This window comes from Anopheles arabiensis, chromosome X, assembly GCF_016920715.1.
Source record: "Anopheles arabiensis isolate DONGOLA chromosome X, AaraD3, whole genome shotgun sequence".
In the NCBI taxonomy this organism is placed as follows: Eukaryota; Metazoa; Arthropoda; class Insecta; order Diptera; family Culicidae; genus Anopheles; species Anopheles arabiensis.
The window spans coordinates 24,868,148-24,881,437 of record NC_053519.1 but is presented as its reverse complement, the minus strand read 5'-3'; the positions used below and the strand labels follow the sequence as shown (position 1 = coordinate 24,881,437).

General features: G+C 45.9%; 1 protein-coding gene across 5 annotated transcripts in view; it reads right to left on the bottom strand.

Moving 5' to 3' along the window:
• Positions 1–759: 759 nt before the first annotated feature.
• Positions 760–13,290, bottom strand: part of LOC120906456 (homeobox protein B-H1-like) — a 111,439-nt gene continuing 98,908 nt past the window's right edge. For all 5 annotated transcript variants that reach the window (XM_040318160.1, XM_040318157.1, XM_040318161.1 and 2 more), the window contains one exon: positions 760–1,971. In XM_040318160.1, coding sequence (XP_040174094.1) covers positions 1,362–1,971 — 610 coding nt within the window. In that variant the 3' untranslated portion in view covers positions 760–1,361. The remainder of the gene's footprint in view (positions 1,972–13,290) is intronic.

Here is a 13,290-nt window from a genome sequence, read left to right as displayed (position 1 = left end):
TCTTATTTCAGGTAAGTAAAAGTAATCAAATTAAAAACCATCATTCCCCCTCAGAACTAACATTATTTTTCTTCCATTTCATGGGTTTTTTCACGGTGAACAGAGACAACAAAACCTGTGACTGTGTCGTGGCCCGTACAGAACCAGAGAAGAACCAAGCGCAACAGCGATGAATAGCAAATATTGCTGTGGCGATTTTGTGGTTTTATTCACTGTAAGAGTGTGAAAAGTGATAAAAATTATGTGCATTAATTTGGAATGAAGTTCAATGTTTGTTGTGCAAGTGATTATGGTTTTAATAAAGCATGTTTGGTTAGTATTATTAATTTCAATTTATGGAATTGTGTTGATATAATTGTGTGCACTTTGTAATTTTTATAGGAAAACCTGCAAAAAAGGTGAGGGGGCTATTAAAACAAAGGTTCGTGCCAACCTTCATTTGGGTTCGCTTCGGTTTCGGGATACTTCTGGTGCTGAATTATATCACCTACTTAGCTTCGTATTCATTTTCTTATTCAGTAGGTCTCTGTGTGATGGTAACAGCTAGGCATGTACTCGCCCCGAATGATTTTCTCAATATTCACGCCAGGAGCTCCAAGTTTTTTTGTTGACGAGCTAAATTTCTTTGCAAATAACGATGTTGAGGGCCATTTTGACCTTACCTTTAGCTAATGAAAATCTCGTTTGAATCTAGTTTTGATAATAAAATGCTCAGAATCTAATTCAAACTTGTACATTACAATATTATTGCAGCTTGATTTACGTTTTCAGAAATAAAAACTAAACAGTTGATGAAAGTATTTAAAACAATAAACTACAATAGAAATAAAATACAATACACGTTATATTTTACAAAATATTCGCGGGTCTTTAATAAGGCTCTCGAAAGCACGCAGGTCATAGTTTCGACACCCTATCTTTACGATATCAGAAAACAATTACAAATTGATTGTCTGGGACATGAAAATAAGACTGTGTACAACCTGCTAATAAATTGAAGTTCCAAGAAAACATTTAACTACTAGATAGAAATTATTGTTTAAACTTATGCTAGATGGTCTTTTGTTCTCAGAGTATTTTATTTAATAGAAATTCAATAACTGATTTCAATAAACATGTAGTTCTTGAATGTTCTTTGAAGCTGAATTTATATAATTAAAAAAAATATTAATTTTATTTTTGATGTACGCAATGGAAGGTTTTTTAAACTGTAACTTATACACAAATTAAAAAAAACTTTATTTTGTCGGTCACTGTATGTGTCTATTGCTAGTTAAGTGGACTAGCTTTTCAACATTATTGATAATTGTTGGATTAGGAAGGCAAAAGTGACTTTTAATGTCATTTGGACTATGTACTCTTCATACTTGAATGTTATCTTCCTCGTCATCACTATCAGGTGGATTACTTTCGGATTGTCCTGGTGGACTACCGGGATTGAGCATCGGGCTAGGACTATGCCTTATCTGGCTGTTCAGACTATGATTACTAATGCTGGTAAGTGAGTTAAGATTACTAATATCATGTTGGCTTCCTGCTCCAACACTGGTTTCACCATCGCGAAGTTGGTTTGATCCACCGCTAGGAGTTTGATGAGGTTGTTGTAGCAATGATCCTGCTGGTTGTTGCCCACAATTGGCTTGATAGTAACTGCTCAGCGTTGAAAGTGAACTGGACGCAGAGAGGTGAGGGAATGGGCCGCTTGGGCCCGGAATAGGATTCAATGTTCCAATGGTTGGTACACCTGGATACATACGATAAGGTAACGGTTTTTGGAGAGCAGCTGCTGCAGCTGCATGTCTATAGTATGCGTCAACCGCACTTTGTGACGTTCCAGGAGGCCCTGAAGGAGTAGGATAAGGCCAGGCGCCGATGTAAGGAGGTCCACCATATAACCGCTGAAACGCAGCATAATTTCCAGCTTCTGCTAATAGTTCTAATCCTACTGCAGTTTGTCTCTTCCACTTTGTTCTGAAAAGATATATACATTAGAATAGTAAAACATTAATGAATATGAAACTAAAAAAACGCGAAGAACAAGAATCCCTTGCATCCAACCTTATATTTGTGTATGGTATAAATTCCTGCTGTAATTAAAGTAATAACTTGTCAAAGCATATTTCCGTTAAAACACACATTATTCTAAATTCTAGCCCTTCAGACATGTGGCCAGAGCATACCCAAATAGCCAAATTGGCTTGAGCAGCTAATTTTGGAATGCTAAAAATCGCTGCTTGAATTCGACTTTTGCACTAGATAAACAGCATCAAAGTTTTAGGTGAGTCATTCAAATTTCAAGCCTGCAGCCTGGGACCGAGCATCCTGAAGAATAATTGTTGACCGGGCCATGTCACATCGACGTGCTCTATCGTGAGCAGGCCAACAAGAGAGAGAAAGAAGGTCTTTCAAATAGCACTTAAGCAGTTTCCTTATGCAAAGGTGTCAGGGTTTATTTTTCTTTGCGTTTTATTTGCTAGCACGGTGTTATCAATCAAATGAACAACAAGATGTGTTTTTATGTGCATGTTTATTAGCTCTGTGATGGGATGGGATCTGAAGCCCTTCCACGCAAACAATGAGACCCCAAATTTTGAGTGATTCAGGCCGAGGGGTATGAAGAAGCTTGAGGAAGCAAGGAGAAACGCGCTGCGATGAGAGTTCGCATTCTGTTTTACACGCGCGCTTCACTAACAAATACCGTGCTTTGGCGAGCCGTCTGTGAATGTGTGTGTCTTCTTTCAGCGAGCTCAACAACTTGGAACTGCTCGTCACATCGTGTTGTCTCGCTTACACTACAGCATCTAACCCTCGCTCCGTATGTCCCCCCCCTCCTACGCGTACAAAACCACCAGTACAGTGTGACGCTTTGTCGGAGATGGTTGTGCGCGTTTCGTTCTAAGTCCCGCGCGCAGTGTTTGTGCGTTGGTGTGCATTTCGTCAAAGTCTCGTGCGCTGGTGTGTTTTGGTGAAGTGTGAAGTAAAAAAACAGTGTGTACAGACGCATATGCAGTGCGGGCATCGACAGGTAAGGATCCATTTATTCACAGATATGTGTTTGCTGGATGGAGGTCGTACTTAGCAGGACGACGACATGATGTGTGTTTTTGTTAGGTTCTAAATGTGTGACGAAAGTTTACATTAAGTTTTGATAAAGTGTTAAATGTAACCAAAAATGACCGTGTTTGTGTTTGTTTTTAGAATAAGCGCGCATTTGCGATCGTGTCTATTCATGAAAGAAAACGAGATGCTAAACAAAACGTTCACGTGGGCGCGGGGCCAGTCACCCAGTCCCAGCCAATCGATGACTACGGAAAGCTTCAGAAAAATACGAAACGGAACTCTCGATACCGATCCTACGCAATGCCCTAGGACTACTCTAAAAGTGGGCTCACGGAACGTACGCACTCTAAGCGAAGCCAAAGCCTTGAAAAAACTTGATGACGCCATAGCGGGGGCTTCAACGCAAATGTCGGTAGGGAGCCAATGTACCGCCAATACACTGGCTATCACAGTCTGAATGCGCACAGTAACGATAATGATAGTAGATTGGTCCAGTTCGCCGCAGCGAACAATCTGGTTGTTGGAAGTACCAAATTTGCGCGCAAGAAAATCCACAAGGTTCCATGGGTGCACCCGGATGGAGTAACCCTCAACCAGATCGACCACGTGTTAGTACGCCGCCGACGACAGTCGAGTCTGTTAAATGTCAGAACATATCAAGGAGTCAATATCGATTCCGATCACTACTTAGTTTGCTTAGTGATACGTTGTGGAATTGCCCGCCCCCGTCCCAATGGGAGCGGAGAAAACACGCAGCCTAAACTCAATACGGACTCTCTAAGGGACATTACCGTCCTACAGGAATTCAAAGCCGCATAAGACGAGTCTCTACTACCAGAAAACAGATATAAAACTACGACCGAGAGGTGGAACGCTCTAAAAACAAAAATAATAAACTGTGCAAGAAATATACTCCCACCACGTCGTGGCAACACCAAATCTGGCTAGTTCGACGATGAATGAAGACAAGCGACCGAACGTAAGAATACTGCATACCGAGCAATGCAGCAACGGCATAGAACGCGGGCATGCGCAGAGGAATATTCACGGCTCAGACGCGAAGAGAAACGAGTTCACCGCTCCAAGAAGCATGCTTTGGAAGAGCAAAACATGCGGGAACTCGAGCAAACCAGAGAGGCGTACGGACCGACACGAAAGTTTTACCAAGCGATATCAGGTCACCGAAACAACGTTGTACCTAAGGTAACCTGCTGTCGCAACAAGGATGGAGATCTGGTTAGTAACCAGCCAGAGGTCCTCTCGCGGTGGGCTCAGTCCTTTGATGAATTACTCAACGACCAGTTAAACGAATAGCTAGAAGCGCCACTAGCAGATAATGTCATGCTACTGCCACCTAGCATAGAAGAAACACGAAAGGCTATCCGTCGGCTGAAAAATAACAAAGCACCCGGAACCGACGGAATTGCAGCTGAACTGGTCAAGAATGGAGGTGCACGACTAGAAAACGAGATTTATCCAATTGTTACCGAGGTGTGGGATAGCGAATCGATGCCTTGTGATTGGAATCTCGGCATCATCTACCCATATAAAAGAAGGGCAACAACTACAGGGGTATTACGGTGTTGAATACAGCCTATAAAATATTTTCCCTGGTCCTTCAGGACCGCTTTGTCCCGCACGTCGAAGAGATAGTCGGAATCTATCAAAGAGGATTCCGAAACGGAAAATCAACCACTGATCAGATCTTCGTCATGCGGCAGATCTTGGAGAAGATGGCTGTATACAGAAACGACACATATCATCTCCATCATAGCCAGGCAGTGGCTGGTTAGGGGAATCGGGGGCCCTAGGCGAAGAAACGAGTTGAGGTCTCTATACATGGTAACTGATGACCGGGAGGAGGGGGTAAAGACACACACCTGTTGGGAGATTGAACAGTATACTTAAATTGCCGGTGGGTTGGACATGGGACCCCTTCGATCATCGGTCACAGGCCCTAAAATTGTTGCCAGCATGAGGTCGCGCATGCCGTAATGACATAAACAATAATAATAGGAAGAAAAAGCAGAGCTTAGCATAACAGTCCACACCCGGGGAAGAGTTTGTCTTGACTTTGTTGTTACAGCGGAGTGTCCTACTGCGACGCGACAAATCAACGGAATGCACTCGACCAAAGGACATGAACCTACCGAGCCGAACCCATTCCAAGACAGTGCCGGTCTATCGTCGTCATGATAACGACTCTAAGCGAACAAGCCGCCAGATTCTGAACGAACGAGTGCAGCACCATACGCTCACCGTAATAAACAAAACCAGCATCCTCTTTTGTATGAATTCATTTCAAAATGTTCACTTTCGTTCGCTAGCTGAATTGGAAAGAAATGTGCTACATAACACATGCACGTTTGATCCGATCGTGTGTTTTTTTAATACCCCCAACAGCAGAGCCGATCGCAAAGATGGTGGACCAATTAAATGGTTGTGTTGTTTCACAGGTAGCGAGATCGAAAAAGCATGGAGTTTGGAGAGTCACACACACACACACACACACACACACACACACACACACACACACACACACACACACACACACACACACACACACACACACACACACACACACACACACACACACACACACACACACAAAGCGTATTCGGAAGCTTTTTTATCAGTGTTCCAGAACTGCTTCGATACTGGCTTTTTTCTGATACCCTGGAAGCGACAAAAACTCGTTCTTCTACCAAAGCCTGGGAAGCCCCCCGGCGACGCATCAGCACTAAGGCCTTTAGGATTGATAGACAATTTCGCCAAGATACTAGAAATCCTAATACTCAACCGATTAGTTGTCTATACGAAAGGCGAACACGGACTGTCGGACAGACAGTTTGGCTTTAGAAAGGGGTGGTCTACTGGTGAAGCGATCGCAGCTGTTTTAAAGAAAGGACGAAGCGCCTTGCTAAAAAAGAGGACAGGAAACAGATAATGCGCGATCGTTACGATTGACGTAAAGAATGCTGTTCGTGATCGGCCCTACGTTGTGAATATTTTATGTTAAAGTGCAGTGAAAAATGCTTAGGGTTTAACACTTTGACCGCCAGCCTGACGTCACAGTTTTTGAGTGAGCACGTAGCGCATGGCAAGAGAGCGATGAGAGCGACAGTTTCTCGGGCCATTGTTATCACTCTTTTGTTTCATTGCGATAAGCGGCGTAGCACATGTCGTTCTCGTTCTCTCTTTCCTACCTCATTCGTTCTCAAGAGAATCACCGAGCGTCAGATGCAAAGCTGAGTGGTGAGCAAAGCCGTCATACGAAATCATATGACGCGGCGCTTAAAGTGTTAAAGGTGACCGTTTGGCGTACCCGTCAGTATATTACGAATCCTTTTAAGACAATGGTCGACAATTTTGTTCTTAGCCTAACGGACCTAACACTAATACACCCAATAACGCTTCACCCAGTGAAAATACGCACACAATATGCTGGATGAACGTAGCCCTAGCTGTCAAAACGCAACAATAACAAAAAACGTAAACATACTCCTCGCCTTGATGTACCATCAACACTAACACTAACACTAACTCAGACCTGACATAAACCGCGTGGTTTTCTTTATACAACGACGAAGCGCGGTGCACAAACATTAAATCGACAAATACGGACATTTCGGTTACGAAGCTGCTGGCAAAGTGTTATTACCTCTCTCTTCTACTGGCAAAGGACATATTTTGGCTATCGGACGCTTAATTAAACCTTTTATCGTACGCAAGGTAACTACTCGCACCAGCCCGTCCGGACCGGGGTGCACCTCTATCACACGCGCTAACGGCCAACGGGTACAAGGCAGCAACTCGTCCATCAGGATAACCATTCGACCGGGTTGGATTTGATCTGCCTGCCTGGCAACGCGCGGGTCCTTTTGCAACTCCTGCAAGTACTCCTTTTGCCAGTGTTTCCAAAACTTCTGCACCAATAGCTGCAGCTTCGCCAAGTGCTCATGTGCATTAGTGTGTGCCATCGTCATATCAGGGTCCGGAAGTGCCGTTAATGAGGAGCCTCGATCTGGTGCAGTACGGTGTAGTAACCCTCGAAGGAGAGCCGAGTACTTCCGAGGTGACGGAACAGATGACGTTTGGCCGTTTTCACCGCGGCTTCCCAAAGGCCGCCAAAGTGAGGAGCTCTCGGTGGAATCATGTGCCAGGAGATTCCCTGGTCCGCGCACGATGAAGCGATGGTACTCTGCGCAGCTTCACTCATCAAAGTCGCAAAAAGCTCTCGTAGCTCATTCCTCGCTCCCTCGAAGTTTTTCCCATTGTCCGAATGGAGATGATCCGGAACACCTCTCCTCGCCGTAAACCTCCGTAGAGCCGCGAGAAAACCGTCAGTTGACAGGTCTCCCACTAGCTCCAAATGCACCGCCTTTGTTGCAAAGCACACGAAGACACACAGGTACGCTTTCAACGATGCTGCGCGCCTATGCGCAGGTTTTAGGTACAGGGGACCTGCATAATCGACCCCGGTAACAGCAAAGGGCCGGCTTGGTATAATTCGGGCAGCGGGCAGCTGGCCAGTATGCTGCTCTGCAAGAGTAGGCTGGTACCGAATACATTTTATGCAGCTCCGAACTACGCTTTTGACCAACATTCTTCCGTTCAAAGGCCAAAACTTCTCTCGTATGACTGACAGCAGCAACCGTCCTCCTCCGTGAAGAAGCATCTTGTGATCATGCTCAGCAATCAATCGAGCCAATGGATGACCTTTCGGCAGCAGTGCGGGATGTTTCGACTGATACGGCAGCTGTGACAAATTCAGTCGTCCACCAACCCGGATGATACCCTTTTCGTCCACAAACGGGGTGAGTCTTTTCAGCTCTGATTGTTTTTTGACCCTCTTTCCTCCTTGCAGATCGCGTAGCTCCTCAGCAAAAGACTCACGTTGGGCAAGGCGTGTTAAGGCATTAACTGCTGCTGCTCGCTCTCGAGCGCTGAGAACTTTACGAGATGAAACGTCCTTCAGTTGCGCATTCCCCTCGGAGGATCGTAAAACTCTTCTTCCTCTTAATTGCCTTAGATGAGGGAGCATGGCAATGAATCGCATGCAATAGCTGACAACGTTCACCAGGCGAGTATAAGATGACCAATACAGAAACAATTCGTTGTGGCATACGGTAACTGCCGAAATTAACTCCTTCCTCTCTTGCTCTGCCACTTCAGGAATGCTTTGTGGATTGGGCATGGGCCAAGCATCCTGCGAATGCTCAAGCCAAGCTGGTCCATGCCTCCACGCTCGACTGTTGTTGACCTCGGACACCTCCATCCCACGCGATACCAAATCAGCAGGGTTTTCGACTCCAGCTACGTGCCTCCACTTGGCACCACTAGTGAAATGCTGGATTTCCGCTACACGGTTTGCCACAAACGTTTTCCATGTGCTCGGTGGCGCCTTGATCCAATGCATGCAGATAGCTGAGTCGGTCCAAAAATATGATGCATTTACGGCCACATCAATGGCACCTTTTATGCGGTGATGCAAGTGCGCGGCTAGAACGCAGGCGCACAGCTCCAACCGAGCAATAGTCAGATTTTTCAACGGAGCAACTTTACTCTTCGACGCTAAAAGCATGACTCGAACTCGCCCAGCGTCTTCACACCGCACATATGTGCAAGCACCATAGGCTGCAGAAGATGCATCAGCAAAAGTGTGCAGCTCGATGTTTCGCGCCTCAGGAAGCAGTATGAATCTGTCCATTCGATATTGTGATAGAGATCGTATCTCCTTCTGAAATTGCTTCCACTTGCAAACGATGTCTTCTGGCAACGATTCATCCCAATCACGTGACGACACCCATATCTCCTGCATAATCATCTTAGCACGGATGATTATCGGCGCTATCATCCCCAAAGGATCGTACATTTTTGCGATGGCAGATAACACAGATCGCTTGGTGATCACATCGTCGTCTGGCTGGCACACACCTTCAAACACCAGCCAATCACCTTGTGGAACCCAACTGATGCCAAGTGTCTTCACGGCTTCGTGAGAATCGAAGCTCATTTTGGTTGTGGTTCCAACCTGTGCCTCATCCAGCCCATGCAGCACATCAACACAGTTCGACGTCCATTTCCGCAGCTCAAATCCGCCCTTTTGTAGTAGCTCAGCCAATTCAGTTCGTAGGCAGATGGCTTCCTCAACTGATTGGGCCCCACCGATGAAGTCGTCGACGTAAAAATTCTTTCGTAGAGCGGGGCCCGCTCGTGGGTATGCATTACCCTCATCATCAGCCAGCTGAATAAGAGCGCGCGTAGCGAGAAAGGATGAAGGTGCGAGACCATACGTAACAGTATTCAGCTGGTAGGTCTGCACCGGCTGCTGCGGCTCGAAGCGAAACAAGATTCGCACCAACGGTCGATCGTCAGGATGAAGAAGTATTTGGCGGTACATTTTTGCTATATCGCCAACTAATGCCACCTTATACGTGCGGAACCGCAAAAGCTGATCTAGCAAGTCGTCCTGCACCACTGGTCCCACGCACAAAGCATCATTCAACGAGTACCCGCTGGTGGTTTTAGAAGAACCGTCGAACACGACCCTGATTTACGTTGTGGTGCTAGACTCCTTGAACACAGGATGATGTGGCAAATAATACGACTCAGCAGGTACTGCATCTCCATCCCGAACTAAACTCATGTGCCCGAGTTCAAGATACTCCTTCATAAACGCATGGTACTCTTCCTTCAACTTTGCATTTTTAGCGAATCTCCTCTCCAACAGATCATATCTTCGTACTGCGCTTACCTTGGAAGCACCCAGTCTGATGCCGAAATCGGGATGACGGGGTAAGCTTACGATATAACGCCCAGTCTCATTTCTCGCCGTTGTATCACGGAATATCTGCTCGCATCTTCGTTCCTCAGGCGAGTAGCCATCCTTCATCACTAATGAATCTGTCTTCCAGAATCGTTCGATGCTCTCTTCCAGCGACATCATACAGATAGCGTTTGAACTTGTTACCTGTGGTTCCGGGCATTGTAACGTAGCCGAACCAGCAACAATCCAACCAAACACACTATCAATCAATAGCGGCAACTCATCACCCAAATGAACTCTGGCTGCACTGGGGAAGAATGAATAGTAGTGCTTGACACCTATCACCAAATCAACCGGCTGCGATGTGTTGAATTCGGGATCAGCTAGCTCGAGGCCTTTTGGGATACACCAGTGACCGACACTTACAGTCTCAGAAGGCAAATTGGATGTCAGCTTGTCCATTACCAGGAACTGAACACCACAGCTGAATGGTTGCCTCCTGGAGCGTATCTCAGCAAACACTGATCCCCGAACGTCACGAGATATCTTTCCAGCTCCCGATATTTTAACGTTAGAAGGACACCGTTGTAGCTGCAGCAATTTGACAAGTTTCTCTGTCATGAGGTTGGGTTGACAAGCACAGTCTAGCAAAGCGCGTACCGAATGCTCTTTACCATCAGCATCAACTATGCTCAAACGAACAGTGAGCAAAAACACTTCCTCCGATCGAATAGGATGCTTAGTAACGTTGAGCGACTGTTCTTGGTAACGATCATTCCTTCCTGTAGATTCTTGTCCTTCCGCATACACGAGTTTCGGTTCCGTACCGACTGCAGACGAACGATGCAAAAGAGAGTGATGTCTCTCACCACAGTGTTTGCACCGGGACGATGAAGCGCAGTTCCTTGCCAAATGACCTTTTCTTAAGCAATTATGGCAAACTTTCTTCTCAATAGCTATCTGAAAACGCTCAGACAGAGGAAGACGGCAAAACTTATAGCAGCGTTTTGCCAACAGTGCCGACTGGGAGGCCATACATGCAGCTCTCTCCAAGATGATGGTTCCACCGTACCTCTGTAGGCTGCTGAAAAGCTATTTGGATCACCGTATGCTTTTATACGACACAGATCTGGGAATCAAAAAAATTAGCATCACCGCTGGCGTTCCTCAAGGTTCGATTTTGGGTCCAACTCTCTGGAATGTTATGTACAACGGAGTTTTGACCCTAGGGCTTCCTCCAGGAGCTGAAGTGATAGGTTTTGCTGATGATATGCTCTTACTGTCCTTGGTGAGTCAATAGAAGAGATTGAACTCCTCACATCCGACTCCGTAAGCAGAATCGAGTCGTGGATGCAACAAATGAGGCTAGAAATCGCCCATAAAAATACGGAATTCCTCATCATAAGTAGCCACAAGACAGTGCAGTCAGGTAAAATCCAGGTCGGTGATGAGCGTATTGAGTCGATACGTCATCTAAAATATCTTGGTGTGATCATCGATGACCGCTTAAGTTTCCGGAAACATGTCGAGTACGCCTGTAACAACGTCTTTAAGGCAGTAAACTCGTTGATACAAATAATGCCGAACATTGGAGGGCCCAAGAGTAGCTGCAGGCGACTTCTAGCTGACATGGCCATTTCACGGTTGCGTTATAACACTGCGATCTGGGCACATGTTCTGGTGCTAAAGGAAAACCGACAGTTGGTGAACAAAGTGCACCGATTGCTAGCTATGAGAGTTGTTTGTGCCTACAAAACAATATCGCACGCGGCAGTTTGTGTTATCGCAAGCATGGTTCCCATCTGCCTCATATTAGCAGAGGATTCTGAGTGTTGCAGTTTCTCCAGAGTTTCAAACGCGGGATTATCCAGATCCTCAGCAAACAGCTCTCTATGAGAAAGTGGCAGTCTGAATGGGATTGTTCAACAAAGGGGCGTACGACACATGCACTGATCCCGAACATCGCTGCATGGACGAGCAGAAAACACGGCGAAGTGAACTTCTACATAACTCAGTTCCTCTCCGGCCATGGGTGTTTCCGGAGTTATCTTCACAAGTACCGTCACGCAAGCTCGCCAGACTGCCCAGCGTGTGTGAGCATCGTGGAGTCAGCAGAACACGTACTTTTTCATTGCCCTCGTTTTGATGAGGAACGTCATGAAATCACCGTGAAGTTCGGAACAACAATCAACGGAACAAACCTGACCGAGGTGATGTTAAAGAATGCTGAAACATGGGAAGTCATAGCAAACGGCATGCGATCAATACTGATGAAGCTGCTGGCCTTATGGAAAGCGGATCAACGACTTGGGCGTTCGTAAATAGTGTTGTGCGTATTGTGAAAATGTTTAGTGTATCTATGCACGAATTGAAGTGAGCCTGTAACTCAAGTGAATGCGTACTTTCTGTGCTTTTGTGTGGTATTACGAGTGTCTCCAGGACTGTCATTCTGTCTCGCGAATGTGGTCCATGTTGCAATAGCGAGATGTAATGCTAATGCATAGCCCTTCCCCAAGAAGCATACCGAAAGGTGAACCCATGGGGAAGGGTATATGGCCCAAGGAGGGGGTTTACTGGGTAAAAATCCTATGTCAACACCCGTGCGACAACGGGAGTCTTTCGAAGATTCCCCCTCCTTGTAAAACAAAAAAAATACACACACACACACACACACACACACACACACAGACGCGCGCGCGCGAGCACGCATCCACGAAAGCGCATACGCGAGCACGCACCCACGAAAGTGCCCACGCGAGCGCGCACCCACTACCAACACAATCACCCACCCACCCTCCCCCATGATCGATTACGACTACCTTATCGGTAGAACGGCTGGTCCAGCTTTCTTGAAGCGCATCCAGATCCCACGCACTGGGTGGGGTGGGGAATTGAAACATGACAGAGTGAACGGTCAATTTCTTGCTCTGTGTGTTTGTGTCTCGTGACCCGAAAACTCGAGGCAGATTTTGGCACATTTAAAAAAATATATTCTATTGCCACTATACATTGTGCTACATGATGCTTAGAAGGTCGTTGAAGCATCAAACATGTTCAAATTTAAAAAAAAAAAAAGATTAGTGTTAGACGTTCTCCTACGCTTGTTTTAAATAGGCCTCTTCACCCTCAACTGGCAGGGGCATCGAATGGTCTCATCAGCAGCGGCACGAAATAAAATAAACCATCAATACACAGATAACACTTTGAATCCCAATCCAGCTTCTCCCGCAACGTCTCAAGGTCACACACAAATTAATAAATGCTAACACCCACCAATAACAATACACAACCACAATGCACATATAAGTGTCAACGCATACACCACAACACCCAATCAGCGGGCGGCAGAAGGCACGGGTTGAAGCTCAAGTAAGGCAAGGCAGGGTGAAGGAGGGAGAAGAAGCGGACGAAAAAATGGGCTCCAATAATTTTAAATTTTTTGACCGTTTTTTTTTTTTGCT